We start from the raw sequence: 15,274 nt of genomic DNA on the forward strand, positions 1-15,274 counted from the left end.
TGCCCACTAATGGAATTTTTGGAAAAAAAGTCTTTACAGGCAAAAACTAACAATCAATCAGTGCATGTCCATTTGATGTGTCATATCTGAATTTTACAGTGACTGCAGGAATGATTCACATCCTTAAATCCTCGCATTATTCCTGGAACGCTTACACATTTAAATATTTACACTGAAATGGTTATGTTAAAAAAAATTCTGCAGTGATGAATCAGTGTCTGTTCAAGGACATTCACTATCCCACAAAGCCATGTGCTTGCCATTTACAAAAAAGTAACTATTCAGTACTTCAGCAGAAAATACAACTGTCAGTCATCTTGGATATGATGTCTGCTTGAGACATTTAAAAGTTCTGCCAGATTAGATGGTGAATGTCTTCAGTCCATACCACAGGTTTTTTTTTTAAATTCATGTCTAGGCAATTACAGAATACTAACCTAGTCAAATCAGTTCTTCATTTTTGGGTAATTGTTTAACATTTCTATGTTCAAGTTTTGGTCGTCATGGCAGCAGAACTGATTCATCTTTTTGAAACTTCACAGAGTGATATTTGTCTTGATATTTATCTATTGTCCTATCATCTAATTATTATTCTATCGCTAGTGAGCAATGCAAGCTCACAGGGTGTCTTAATTTAGCAGGGTTAATTTAGTGAGATGCTCCAAACACAGAAGGTGAGCAATTGTCAATAATTCAGAAGTATCCGAATATTATATAAATATCCAAATATTTGATTTTAACGTTACCTCAGCAGGAGTGGAAAAAAAAGTTAAGGACAATGGTAATTCTGAATGAAATTCATTGTTGTCTGTGCAGATCAGCTATCATAAATTTTAACATCACAAAAACAATGAAAATACATAAAAACTTCCACAAGTAAGTTTCTTTAAGATCCTGTTGAGGACGTATTTAAATGCAAGACTGCACAGGTAACAAGGATTCAGTGTAAAAAAAAAAAAACAGTTTAATATCAATATGAATCATAAGTTTATGGAGTGACTCAAAAAAATTGGAAATACAACATTTTATTGAGTATTTACAATGCAGATACTTTTCCACTCCTGTTGTTAATGGACTTGAAATGACTTTCATTAAACACTCCAGATATTTTATTACACAAGACATTAGACACTTTCACAGAAATGAAACACTTGCTAGATCTGTATTATAAAGGCATTCACTAAACCACAGCTGCTGGGCTTTAAAGACCTCAAGCCAAAACCATTTTGACCGTGCAAACATGTCTTCATCATCACTCATTTGACACCAAGAAGGGGAAAGACATGTTGCTCATCTGGGCTTACATAGTGTCCACAACTGTATAAACTATATCTGTGTCCCAGTGTTTGATTGCATGATTGACCGGCACACTGATGTGCTAGAGGCAGGTGCAGTTTACGTTGTCCTAACTGAAGAGAAGTGGTACATTTATGACGATGTCTGTCTGTCAGGGTTCACCATCTCTGCCTCTGGCTGTTTCTCTGGAATATTTGTCTCCATGTCTGTGTCTCTTTGCTGCTCTTCCAACATGTCAGTCAATTTCATGTTCAACAAAAGGTCCCGAGACTTTGGTGCCACCTGCTGGTTATAAAGAAACATTATGGACAAATACAAATACAAAATTAAATCATGTAGTCTAAATAATAATTTAGCTCTCAGACTCACTGCAGGTACTCCTCTTTTTCTTAAATAAATGCCCTCTGCAAGCAGCGCTTTTGCGGTCTCTTCAAACAGCAGCTCAGGTTTGACATCCCCTCTGCTTTCTAATTCACTGTACTTCATAACAAACCTGCACAAAGATACAGTAACATAACTAAATCAAAAGCCACATAGAAAATTCCATTTAAAAAAAATGGCAAAGTACTGTAAAAACGTGTAATTTTTCATCATAACTTACCTCTGACATGGTGATACAAAGTTGGACTTGAGGAGCTCAAAAGCTCTGGGTCCATTACCATACACCTCAAAGAACTTCCTACAACCACAGAAAAAAAGTCATGTAGATTTACTGCAAAGGTCCAGTGCGCATGCAAGTTTAACTGGAGGGTCAGTGACCCAAAAATGGGTCAGAGGTTTTACAGCACTAAAATCTAGTTAATGTAATTTTAAGTCACGTATAGACTATCATTCAAAGGTTTGGGGTCGGTAAGACTGTTTTATGCTTTTTAAAGAAGTCTTTTATGCTCACCAAGGCTGCATTATTTGATCAAAATACACTAAAAATAGTAATACTGTGAAATATTCGTAATTTTTTTTCAAAATGTACTATTTTAATAGATTTTAAAATGTAATTTATTCCTGTGATGTAAAGCTGGATTTTCAACAGCCATTACTCCAGTCTTCTGTGTCACATGATCCTTCAGAAATCATTCTAACATGCTGATTTGATGCTCAAGAGACATTTATTTATAAATACTTTTAAACAGTTTTGCTGCTTGTTTTTTGTTAAAACCATGACAGGATTCTTTGATGAATCGAAAGTTCGAAATAACAGCATTTATTTTTGTAACATTATAAGTCTGTACGGTCACTTTTTGATCAATTCAATGCATATCCTTGCAGAATAAAAGTATTAATTTCTTACTGACCCCAAAGTTTTGAACGGTAGTGTATATAGCGTCAAGCTCAAAAGACATAACATATAATAAATGCATCAAGAAAGACATGCCAAAGGATATGAAGTACAAATGAAGAGCACAGAGTGACCATAAGACCAATAGATAGAGCAATACTGTTGAAACCAAATTTTAAATGAAGTTACTAAAGATGATATATTAGCGTTTTGAACGGGTATGTTTGGACTTACGCTCGTATTTCATCCTCTTTGTATAAGATGTCAGGTACATTATCTGCTGCATGTATCTTCAGTGGTCTCACAGCTTTCTCGTAGAGAGGTTCTCTCTTAGGAGGAAAAGCTGCATACACATCAAACCAGATGGGCCTTTCCTCGTGCTTGATGACTCCAGCTCGCATTAAATCACGAACCCTTTACAAACAACCATCAGTCATTCAGCCTCACTATAAGAGCTCGAACAATACACTACAGAAAAGGTCTCTGCTTTATTATTTACGATTTAATAAGCGTTCTTGGCAACTTCATAAAAAGTTTTTACATAGTACACTTTCACATTACATAATATATTTTATAATAAACCGATCTCTTGTCTTTATACACGTTTTGAACTTAATACTGTTGTCATTAACCTTGAAATGAACTCGTGAAGCACATGCTGTCACTAATGCTTACCGTGTAAATACAGTCCCGAATTTCTCAAGTCGACTTCCAGCCATAATTTGTCTATATAATAATTCAAATTTAAGTAGATAAAAATAAATATCACAGAAATTAGTAAAAATCAGTAACCTCCTATTACTTAAGTATTTGGCAAACTTTATTTTTCCCATTTCTTTTTCAATAGCTTTTGTCAACTTTAATGGATGAAAATGTACCCCTTCTCTTTTGAATGTTACCATTACTTTCCATTCCATTTCTTCATCCACCCTCACGCTTGACTTTGCAGCCTTTGTTTTTTTTGCTCACCTCACTCACCTCCAACCCTAAACTTGAACTTCCAGAGCTATTACTCCTATCTTTCCTCTTCCTTGACACATCCTGCCAAGGCATACCTTCACTGTCTCCATCCGTACTTTCACCCATGATAGTTGCATCCACGGTACAGTTGTTGCTAATCCGTCGCCCAAAACACTCTCACGCAGCACTTCCGGTTTGCGATCTGCCTAGAGTTACGATCTTCCTCAGCCGATGCACTACTTCCGGTGTTACTACGGATATCCATTAAAGACAAACTACAAGAATGCGAAAGAAAAAAAAACGTGTTTTTGATAGTATAAAGTCTGTTTATTATAAATGCAATATTTATCCCATATCCCGTAATATCCCATTACAGTTTTATACAACACTCATATGTAACACTGATATGTAATTATAAAAGAAAGTATTAAACAACAGAAACAGAGTTGAAAGTATACTCATGGCTTGGCATGATGAACACATTGTCTGAGACTACACTGAAAATGTGGGATTCAAATCTAAATTAAGCATAAACATTAACAATACTGTTAAAGCTGAGAAAATACAGTAAACTTTGTATAAAAGGTCGGGTTTTTGAAGCCCTCAGATAGAGGTGATCCCTGTTGTTCAACTGAGCATGGAAACTGTAGATTGCTCCAAAAGAATTGTTCCTGCGATTAGTTAGCGATAAAAGCACTACTCTAAAGAAGTGCAGGTCAATCTTCCCAAAAACAAACAGTTTTAACAGTTTTACTTGAAGTTAAGAGAGGTTTTGGTATTTGGAAGCTGTATGAAAATCAAAAGATTAGGGGAGAGCGGGGCACAAAGTAACACTTTTTGACTCTCAAATTGTGTAAATCCACATGGGGTTCAGAGTATATATTTTTTTAACGCAGTGTTACAACATACCCCATCTGCGCAACTGAAATTTAAAACTGGTTACTGTCTTCTGATAGTTAGCGAAGCATTAAAAAATAATTTAAACTGATAAATAACAGCTGTAAATTTGGTTATGCTAGCATGTGTGGAAATACATGTTAAAATATTAAAATCTCCCATTTTTGGTGTGTTTGAATATTGAAAAGACTGAGATGGTCCAGCTGATCTCAAGCACTAGGATCCAAAGATGTCCTCATGGTACCGCTTTTCATTCTGTGAACAAAAAGTATAATCATGTAAAATTATTGACCATATATCCTTACAGACTGTAAACAATTCACCATTTCAGGACAACTGAGCCCTCGCAGGAGCATAAATGCTTTAAGACATTATTATCTGAAGCAGCTATAAAATGTGTTAACAATTAGAAGGTTCACCTTGAGCCTTGACAGATATTCCTCAGCCTGAGTAAGAGTGATGCCCTGCCGGCTGACTAGGATTTCCTTGATAGTGGCAGCCACATCATGGGCCATGTTCATGCCTCCACAGATATACAGATGTCCTGGATTATGGTGCAGAACCTCAAAGACCTTGTCACTCAATTGTTCTCGCAAGATATCTTGGACATAAACCTGTACCAAGAATGCAAAAAAAAAAAAAAGAGAGAGAGAGAGCAAGAATAGTGAAAAGAGTGTTAACAGCTGTTTAGAATTATTTTTGAGATACACTATCAATATTACTAGATATATACAGATATACAGAGATTTCTAGATATAGATGCAGCTGTATCAAGTGTGTTTACCTTGGGTTGTCCAGTCTGCCTAGAGTAAGCGGTTGTGATACTGCTTAGGGTACCATTATCTCTCATGTCCAGAGTCTCTTCTTTGTAAAGATGATCAGTATCTGAACCTCGACACCCGAACACGAGTGTCATTGGATTCCCTTTCAGACCTTGAAGAAATAACACAACTTGAGGTTCAGCAACTTGAGGCAAGCCAATTTCAGATGCACTGTTGAAACCACTTGAATGTGATAAGGGATGAAATTCAATACCTGTTTTTTTCATGTCATGGAATTGCTGTTGCCAAAAGCTACGGAATGGAGCAATGCCGCTCCCAACTCCCACAAGAATACAGGGAGCACTAGGGTCGGATGGAAGGTGGAAACCATCAGAGCTGGAATTGTTGCATAAATGGAACAAGTTAGTGAGTTATAATCAGAAAAAAAAGATCCTATACATCTTGGGAATGTGAAATGAAGGGTACCTATGGACAAAACATGGCACCATGTCTCCTTCTTTGATGGTATTGAGCCAGGTACTACAAAGACCAAAATGCAGCGGACCTTTTCCCTCTAAAGAGAGCAGAACATATGATAACAACAGATTAAACTCTTCAGTGATTCTAGAAGTTCTCGTCTAGAAAGTTCATCTGTTCAGGTATCAACTAATTGATCACTGGGAATATGTTTCCAGTACCCTGTGTGTGATAGCTGACCACGGCCACAGTGAGGTGGAGCTCCTGAGGGTGGAGGTCTGGGGAGGAGCTGATGGAGTAGAGACGTGGCTTCACTAGAGGCAGCTGGCTGAGGAGAAAGGCAGCAGAAATTTCCAGAGAGGAAAACTCATCTAGCACCTCAAGGAAAGTAGGTTTGTGGAACTCCTTCCATGTTGCGTAGACTTGGAAATCCTGTTGTAGAGGGATGTCTTGGTATGTATTTAACCAATAAACAAAGTGAAAACAACCCATGATAATTCCACAGAATGTTCCTTTTTTCATGAAAAATAAGCAGAATTAATTTCTGCATAAGTGTTCATAAACCATTATGTAAATTGCCACTTTCAATATAATGGGACATTTTCTGAAAGAATAGACTTATGAAAGACTTAAACAGGTGTTTGGCTTATGTTTCATTAATATATGCAATAAAATTCTAGTTAAATACCCCCTAACACACGTACTGAATATAAAGCATTTTATTATCAATAGCACTTTTAGCACACTCACTGCTTTGGATTTTAAAATGAAATATTAATTTACACAAATACAGTTATATAGCATTGTCTTACAAAATTGCAAAATCAAATTGGTTCCATTTAAAAAAAATACTGGAACCGAATGACGTTTGGTTCTGTTACTGGTTCTCGCACGTGCATTCGGGATGCTAAAAACTCTGACAGGGTTTCCAGCACTAATTAACTGTGCCACAACACCTCTACAGAATCTACAGCACGAAACAGACAGTCTGTTCTTTCAAGCGACTCAAAAACACTCATAGCAATCAGTGTGGACCTATTCCCGAAATTATGATTTAAATGAGTCGAAACTTTTTAGTGAATAAAACACAAAGTCCAGCACTATAACAACTGATTCTTAGGAACGTTTTTTTAGTGAATCAAAACCGTACAGCACAACCAGTATAGTCCAATCCTAAAAAAAAAAAAAAAAAAAGACCCTTATAAGCCGGGTCTTTAAAATAAATCAAACACATACAGCGAGCAGTGTAGTCTGATTTCCAGATGATTGAATCTAATGAAGCAGTTCTTTTTAGTGAATGCAGCCAGTCTAGTCCAGTTTCCAAAATAATGATTTGAGTTGAGTGAGTTGGTTGGTTCTTTTTAATGAATCAGAATCTTTCTGATTTTTAGTGAATCAAACACACACAGTGACCAGTGTAGTCAGAATCCTGAATGAATGACTCTAATAAGTTGGGTCTGTGGATGTGAGAAGTTATTAAAAAGCCTGTGCAAACACACCTTTTACAAGAATTAAAAAAAAAAATTATTTATTATTAAAATTACCTAACAAAATCGTTAAGGAACCAAACTTTTTTGCAATTCTCATCCATAGTTCTGGAACATTTTTGATTATAAAAAGTGACTTACTGTTGCTAATGCAAGCAGGCGCTGTCTGTGATCTTCAAGCTTTGCCATCTTTGAGAGTTTGCGGAGGAGGCTTTGTGAGGGTGGGGTGGTGACATCCAGATAGTAGGTAAGAGCTTGGGCAAGAGGACATGGTGGTATTCGTTCAACTCTCTGCCACCTTTCACCATCTGCAGGACAGCATTATTAGGTATCATTATGTTATTATGTGTAAGACTTCCATTATGTAATTAGGTAAGATGGTTCAGTACCAGGGTAGGCACTGAGGAATTCCAAGCTTAGGCTCTGATTTATAGGAGGGGCACTGGCCAGATGCTTCAGGATGCCAGCTACTAATTCAGATGAGTTCCCTGGGAAAATCCCTACATGGTCTCCAGGGACAAAGTTTAAGCGCTCTGTGTTCCCATCCATCTCTAACTCCACCAATATTGTAGCACGACTGAGAACACATAAAAAATGTAATAAATACTGTGTTCTGAGAAAACAAGCAAAACACAACATAACAAGGCATCTGTTTCTGACAATAATTATTATTATTACTATTTTTATCAATAAAAAACAGATGCATGAATATGAGTTGGTTTGAGAACCTTGACTTTGGGCTCTGTAGATTCTGCTTTCTCTTTAGTTTCATGGGAACCACAACTTTAGAATGGAGAGCTGACAGAGCTGTAAAGCCAAGCCAGACAATAATAATCACTACAGAAATCTGTTAATGACATGATTCTTGAATTCTCATTTCTGATTGTGAAATACTTATTAGAATGATTGCTAAACTACATATTTCACTCAAAAATTTCAAAATGTCATCAAGCATTTACATATTCCTATGTAATTAATATTGAACTGTATTATATTTTGTTGAGTAAAATGTCTTTAAAATGAGAAACAGCAAGAATATTATAAATAAAGCATTTTTGCTTCCCTTTTTGACCACTTCTACAGGTTTCATCAAGTTTTGACCATAATTTTTCCCTAAATGATGTGTTTTTATAAGGACGAGGGTCTAAATGTACCTGTGATTTGGTCAACTGTACAACTGTCATTCTGAACTCTGTGCCTCTGTGGATCCCAGGAATCTGCCAGACCTTCTTTTCCTGGAAGCTGACCTTGAATATTAAACTCCTTGCATGCATTCTATACATAGAGAAAACACTTTCATAATTAATTTTATCGTTCACCAATTTAATGCACTGAAAACAATGGATGCTCAATGTTATTTTATTACTGAGACCTTAAAGGCAGTGCAAGCCCAGGCTGAGAAAGCTTCCTCCTGTCCGTTCAGCTCATCTCCCTCTCCTGTGGCAGACACACGAATGGCTCCCAGTGCTGCAAACCTATCATCCACTGCATGGGCAAACGCACAGAAGTGTGGGTACATTCGAGAGCCGAGACCAAACACACAGTACCTGTATGGGGGACAGAAGTGATTCAAACAATGTACTCTAAACAGGAGTGGAGAGAAAATAAATTTAAGGGGGTTTAAATACTAACCTGACTTTATTTCTGAGGTTGTTCAGGCTGAGAAGCTGCTTCTTGAAACTCTGTGAGGAGAAGAAAAATCATGTCAGCAAACAGCAAACAAGAATCACATTCTAGTTTTTGTGGTTCCTGTACAAATAATCACTGCAAAAGCAAATGATTTCTTCCTAAAGACATTTTCATTTTGACAAACTGAAAATGAACTAATTATGTTTGGCGATAATAGTCTTTCATTACTAGCATTACTATAAGGCCACTGTGCATAAATATGTCCACACCTCTCCATTTCCTGGACAGTCTCCATTGCCAAAGGTGCTGGTGACAACAATTAACAGGCTTTCCTTCTCAAGTTCACTGAAGTTGTAGTCCTCCATGCAAACGACCTGTATAAATGTATAAATGATAAATAATTTATGAATCACAAATATGTGTGTTAGCTGAAAAGACAATGTCCAAATACACAGTGTATTTATTAGTTATATATATATATATATATATATATATATATATACAATTTCAAAATAGAAATATAGTATTATTATTTTTATATATTATATTCAAATCATAATAAAATTGACAAATTTTTCATATAAATAATTCTCATCAACTTAACTAAAATGCAAATGTAACGTTTAGGTTTAGACCATGCAGACTTAGCTCAAGGAGCCAATTTCCTAGTTTTACTTTTAAAAGTGGGTGAAATTATGAATGTGTCACATACGCCCACTTTCATTATTACCACCACCGCCAAGTGGTGGTAATAATGCTCAAATTGAGTCTTAGGAATGATAAATTACATATGAATCAGGGGTGACGGTCCTCTTACCTGGGAGCTGAAGGCACAGTTCATCATGGTGTTTAGTCTCTTAGCAAAAGTCTGTGATTTCCCTGTTTCTGTGGCGTAGAGAACAGTGCAACGCACCCTCTTGGCCAGGGCTGATTTAATGAGTATCTGAGAGAAGAGCACTACTCTAGAAGAGAGAAAAGAAAACAAGAATTTTAGCTATACTGGCTACTCACCAAATGTTCACAGCTAACCTTTCAAGCATTCGTTACATTGTTGCAGACAGATTTCTTCTGAAAGAACAACACTGTGTTGTTCTGGCTGAGAAAGTGTGAACATGATATTGCTATACCTGATCAGTCCTTTGAAGCTGATTGTATGCTTCCTCACATTTCTCTTCTTGTTCTTCCACTTGTGTGTCAACCACGGTTCAGGCTTTACATGGCAACAGACGAGACATGTTACGCCAAGAACATCCCAAAAGTTTTGTTTGGACATCATCATATTTCACACAGCTACATACCACTAGTCTGGCAATGATACTTAGATACTTAGGATGATACTGTACCTGGTAGTAGAAAAAGGGTGACAGAATGTAGTTCAGCATTTCCTGGTGAAACACAGGGGTTAGAGATCCAGACATCGGTGGCACCAGCCAGACCCAGTCAGCTGGACAGCCTCCTCGCAGACGTACCTCCATCTCCATGTGCTGCATGAAGGACTCTGATGCAGAATGGTGGTCGGTAATGGTGACCTTATTTTTCTGTATGTCAGTAAGTCAAAAAGGTCATAAAAACTGGGAATAAACATTTACCAAAAGGTTCAATTTAATCTTTACCCATATATTGTCTTTCCAGTAAAGAATACCTTTTTATTTTATTTTTGCATTTTGAACAAGTTTGCAACAAAAAGCATTTTTGGTTACACATTATTTTAAGGTGTCCTTGTTACAGTGTAATTATACATTTAAGTACTGAGTAATATTAATTAACACATGTACTTACTATATGGTTAGGGTTAGTATTAGGGTTTGGTTTAGGGTTACTTACATGTAATTATGCATAATTAAATGTTACTATAATTGTAAGTACATGTAACATGTGTAACAAGGACACCTTAAAATAAAGTGTTACCGCATTTTTTTTTAGACAATATTAATTTAATACAAAAATCATACATTTTTAGCTTTGAGGTTTCAGAATGTTATGAAGTTTTAAATAGTTTTTATAAATCTATGACTTTAATCTGAATATAAACATTTATATTGTTTAAGATTTAGTTCCTTGCACATATTGCCCTATTAACGAATCTATGAAATTTAAAAAGTTAGGCAATTTTTTGTATTGTCTATATTTAAGTTCAGCATCTAAAAGCCAATTTAAAACTCTCATGGTTTTGGTAATTTGGTGGCTAACTCGTATGAAATCGTATGATCTCATTTGTATGTTATTTTGTAAGATCTGCTTAGACCCCACTGATTATTAGGTTTCGGAGTGGACCTTCATGCTTACGATTTTTCTAAAAATCATATGTTTCCGAATCTCAACTGGTTTTACTGAATATACCAATACAAAATACTCTCTTTCTTACCAAAGTGTTTTACACTTGTTTGCTATGTAAATCCACTTTACCTGAAAACTATGCATCACTGCGACATTGATGGCCACCAGAGCCTGATCCTTCCATAGCGAGGATAGTTTTTGTGTCTCCAAACCCATTAGACGGCCAACCCGCTGTGAGACAACAAAATAAAGGAAAACTTCTAAAAACCTCTAAACTTTCTCTTCTCTACCGTAACATTAAGAATGTTGTAGCACCTCAAGAACATTGTAGCGTTTGGTATCACAGAAGTCCCTCACTCCAATCTCAGTGCCCATGTACCAACCGTTAAAAGGACACGCTGGGAATTCAAGACCACCAATCTCCAGCAACATGTTGGACACCGCAGGCAATGCATACCATCGGAGGTTCAAATCCTTAAACCACTTGTACCTGAGGAAGTGCATGAAACCATCCAACTTTATTTGCATTGGCATATATTTTGCAATGGTTCCAACAGACCCTTGATTATGTAATTGAATGCAATACTTCGGATGTAAATCTATTTTGCTGATACAAATCGATAACATTTCTTGGTCTGCATGGTTGCACAAATATATGGCTCATTCAACCAGCACTTCAGTCAAATTCGCATAGTACTTAACTAAACTACTTAGGTAGCTTTCTAAAGTGAAGTGTTAGAATGAGACTGGTTTGAGAACATGACTTTGGGCCTCATTGGTTAAACTCATTTGTTAGGTCTGGATGAAAGAATGTGGCATAGAGACAGGCTGTCTTAGGTTTGAATGGCTTTGCCACTCTAGCCTGATCTTTAAGTGCCTAGGAGGGTTTGATTTTATAGATCCTTTTAATGCAAGCTCTTAAAGGGAAAAGCCTTGAATAATTTTCTCTTCAAGAAGCAAACAGATTTACTGCAGAATCAAGTGGAATGCAAGTCATTTCAGAAATCTGAGCACCTCAAACAAGAGCTCTGGTAGTCTGTGTAAACAACATTGCACTCGAAACACACGTTACTGAACGTCTGACTTTGTGTCTTTGTACTAGAACCATCAATGCATAGTGATGTAAAGCAATAGAGCGTTATCAATCAACTAGTGATTTTAATCTACAACAAGCATGCTTTTCCATTCAGCTGGAGTGCGAAACTATTGCTACTTACTGTGGGTGCTCCATGGGAACTTCCAAAATCAAATGTTGGGGAACTTCAAAACACTGAGGGTCCTCACTGTTAGCTTGTAACACCAGTGGAAGCACATCAAATTGACCATACTTTGGTGTCCACCCAAGCTGGATGCAAATCTGTGTGAAAGTTACAAGATTTTGTACAGTACATGAACATTTCAAATTAAAACAAGACATAAGAGTGATTTAAAATGGAGAAAGTTATATCTTTATTTAAGTTATTGCAAAAATAAAAATATACATTTATAATAATTATATCAATAATGTATCTAATTAATAATTACATAAATAACATCTATTATGAAAATATCAACTAGAAAATATTTTTTAAAGCAGAAAATATCTATTATAACGAACAGAGACCGGTATCTACCTCTGTGAAGTCAACACTGGCAGGATCTCCTATTATCGTACCATCTGTCATTTTATAGCCAGCGTATCGTATGAGCTGACTATTCCATACACGGAAATCATGTTGGCCTTCAGTTCTTTGAGGAAACACAGTGATGGCAGACCTGTCAAAATAAAGAAACTTTATTGTGACATCTTGTTTCATTTGCCAAGATAATCAAGATGGATGGATTATTAAAAAGCTGGAATAACACATTCCTGGTTTACCTCAGGTTGCCTCCATTGGTAGCGAACTGAATATGATCGCACAACATCTGAAACATATCCTCAGCAGTTCTGCATTTACGTGCATCAAACAGCTGAACAGGAAACCAAGACGTAGTGTGAATGTAACTATGTGATGGCACACTTAAGATATGTTTAGGTCTAAACTAGAGAAACTACCTGCAAATTAGCCCACTGAACTCTGCCAATGCATCTAGGTGCATTTCTCCATGCTTGCTTAGCCCCAAATTCCAGTTCTTTTGTGGTGAGTTGATATGAGCCAGTAGCCTCTATTTCCTTTGCGACTTCCTCCAAACGAGACAGGTGCTCCTCGATTTTTGAGCTGGATAACAGACATAACACAGTCAAACAGCCTACCTTTTACACTCTTCGGAATTAAGCCAATTCATGGTCTGCTTTATTATGGCGTTAAAACAGAGTAAAGAACAAGAATATAAGCACTTTCTTAGAATCAACCACTGAAAACCCACAATGATCAACCAATAATCTGAACATGTCCCTCTCAATGTCTATGGTGAGCCTAGTAGGTGCTTCCTACTTTTTAATTGACTTGTAGTACTGATTGATGAAGTCAATAGCTTGCATGAGGTTGTCATCGGAGCCTGGCAGGGTGGAGGAGGGACAGCGTGTCATAGCCTTTGGAGTCATAATAGAGCCTTCACAGACTTCAGACATGCAAATCTGGCTCTGAAATAAAAGGGAAAGTTCAATATAACTCATTACTTTATTACTCATTACTCTATGCAACTGCCAATATAATCTCATATAAAATGGCACAATCAGCTCTATAAAAACTTAAGACTAATTCTGGAACTTTACACATATACATGAAAATATAAATAACGTTTTTAATTTAAACTCCATGGGGTTAGCTAAGTCTGTTCAAATTTGTCTCATTTACATTTGTTCACTAAAAAAAGAAAAAAAAAATTATTAACTCTTTAATGTAGAAATAACTCGCCTTAACCGCTCTGTGATGTAATGTGTCCTGATGGCACAAGCCATCCTGGTAGTTCTTCACTTGCTTGGAAAATGGGCATTGATTCACCTTGTTCTCCCATTGCTAGGCATACCATCAAAATGTTAAGATATTGCATTTCAATTATGACACTGCATTTTATGTTAATTAAAGTTTTGCTCACCGTACTTGGCGTAATCTGCTGCAGTATTACTTTCTTGTTCTCCCATTGCTATAGGCATGAACCAACAGAATGTAAGATTAACGCATTTCATTTATGACACTGCTTGTTATGTTAATTAAAGTTTTGCTCACCGTATTCGGTGTAATCTGCTGCAGTATTACATTATTGTTCTCCAATTGCTAGGCATATACCAACAGAATGTAAGAATAATGCATTTCATTTATGACACTGCTTGTTATGTTAATTAAAGTTTTGCTCACCGTCTTCTGTGTAATCTGCTGCAGTATTACATTATTGTTCTCCAATTGCTAGGCATATACCAACAGAATGTAAGAATAATGCATTTCATTTATGACACTGCTTGTTATGTTAATTAAAGTTTTGCTCACCGTCTTCTGTGTAATCTGCTGCAGTATTACATTATTGTTCTCCAATTGCTAGGCATATACCAACAGAATGTAAGAATAATGCATTTCATTTATGACACTGCTTTTTATGTTCATTAAAATTTTGCTCACCGTATTTGGCGTAATCTGCTTCAGTATTACATTATTGTTCTCCCGTTGCTGGACATACCAACAGAACATAAGGATACTGCATTTCATTTATGGCATTGTATTTCACATTAATTAAAGTTTTGCTCACCGTATTCGGCTTAATCTGGTGCAGTATTACATTCTTGTTGGATTTAGTGGCTTGGTTCCCCATATTTACCTCATATACTGAATTTAAAATCATTTTAATTAAATGTTGCAGTATTTCAGTTTTTGAATTGTTAATTCATAATAAAGAATAGAAAGAAATAATATTTTATATATTAAAAAATATATGCACATATATACACATTTGCAATTATGAATTTCATGAACAACATGAATTTCTAACCTTTGTGCCAGGTCCTTTTCTCAGTTTTCAGCAGTGCAACTTTCCCACTTTAACATGCTTATATACTCTACCCAGACAGCCTGTTGATGAGGGCAGGTCAAGAGCTGTGCTGGTCGTGGCATTGTGACTCAGGGAGGGTGGGACAGCTGTCCAATTACAGTCTGACCACGGTTCCTATCAAATGTCACAATCTTACACCCACACTGGAATCTTCATACTCCAGCATCTGTAAAACTCTGACAGTTTGATGAATTGAAAGAGAAACCATAAACACACCTCACAATGTATCTGGACATGTCTGAGAAAACCAC

The 15,274-nt window shown here is 36.4% G+C and overlaps 2 protein-coding genes across 3 annotated transcripts; both read right to left on the reverse strand.

The window, feature by feature from the left end:
* Window positions 1-1,011: 1,011 nt before the first annotated feature.
* mrps23 (mitochondrial ribosomal protein S23) lies at window positions 1,012-3,345 on the reverse strand. Of its 2 annotated transcripts, none has more exons than XM_016573579.1 (5): window positions 3,248-3,345; window positions 2,807-2,986; window positions 1,898-1,975; window positions 1,666-1,789; window positions 1,012-1,578 (listed from the first exon to the last, which is right to left on the reverse strand). In XM_016573579.1, exons 1-5 carry the CDS (start codon window positions 3,289-3,291, stop codon window positions 1,429-1,431), a joined length of 576 nt encoding a protein of 191 aa, XP_016429065.1. In that variant the 5' UTR covers window positions 3,292-3,345; the 3' UTR covers window positions 1,012-1,428. The 2 variants fall into 2 exon arrangements, with proteins under 2 accessions (XP_016429065.1, XP_016429054.1); XM_016573568.1 differs by having other exon boundaries at window positions 1,012-1,581.
* A 1,223-nt stretch (window positions 3,346-4,568) lies between these two features.
* nos2b (nitric oxide synthase 2b, inducible) lies at window positions 4,569-15,025 on the reverse strand. The gene is made up of 29 exons (XM_016573546.1): window positions 14,964-15,025; window positions 14,724-14,800; window positions 14,597-14,644; window positions 14,210-14,257; window positions 14,079-14,126; window positions 13,898-13,999; window positions 13,475-13,623; window positions 13,096-13,258; window positions 12,919-13,010; window positions 12,674-12,815; window positions 12,278-12,417; window positions 11,376-11,550; window positions 11,190-11,291; window positions 10,127-10,321; window positions 9,911-9,993; window positions 9,601-9,745; window positions 9,053-9,157; window positions 8,787-8,836; window positions 8,527-8,701; window positions 8,309-8,429; window positions 7,883-7,961; window positions 7,544-7,731; window positions 7,296-7,462; window positions 5,889-6,099; window positions 5,677-5,764; window positions 5,465-5,586; window positions 5,214-5,362; window positions 4,849-5,043; window positions 4,569-4,684 (listed from the first exon to the last, which is right to left on the reverse strand). Exons 2-29 carry the CDS (start codon window positions 14,784-14,786, stop codon window positions 4,646-4,648), a joined length of 3,384 nt encoding a protein of 1,127 aa, XP_016429032.1. The 5' UTR covers window positions 14,787-14,800; window positions 14,964-15,025; the 3' UTR covers window positions 4,569-4,645.
* Between the last annotated feature and the right edge of the window lie 249 nt (window positions 15,026-15,274).

This window comes from Sinocyclocheilus rhinocerous, unplaced genomic scaffold (assembly GCF_001515625.1).
Source record: "Sinocyclocheilus rhinocerous isolate Xijiao unplaced genomic scaffold, SAMN03320098_v1.1 scaffold1152, whole genome shotgun sequence".
NCBI classification, from domain to species: Eukaryota; Metazoa; Chordata; class Actinopteri; order Cypriniformes; family Cyprinidae; genus Sinocyclocheilus; species Sinocyclocheilus rhinocerous.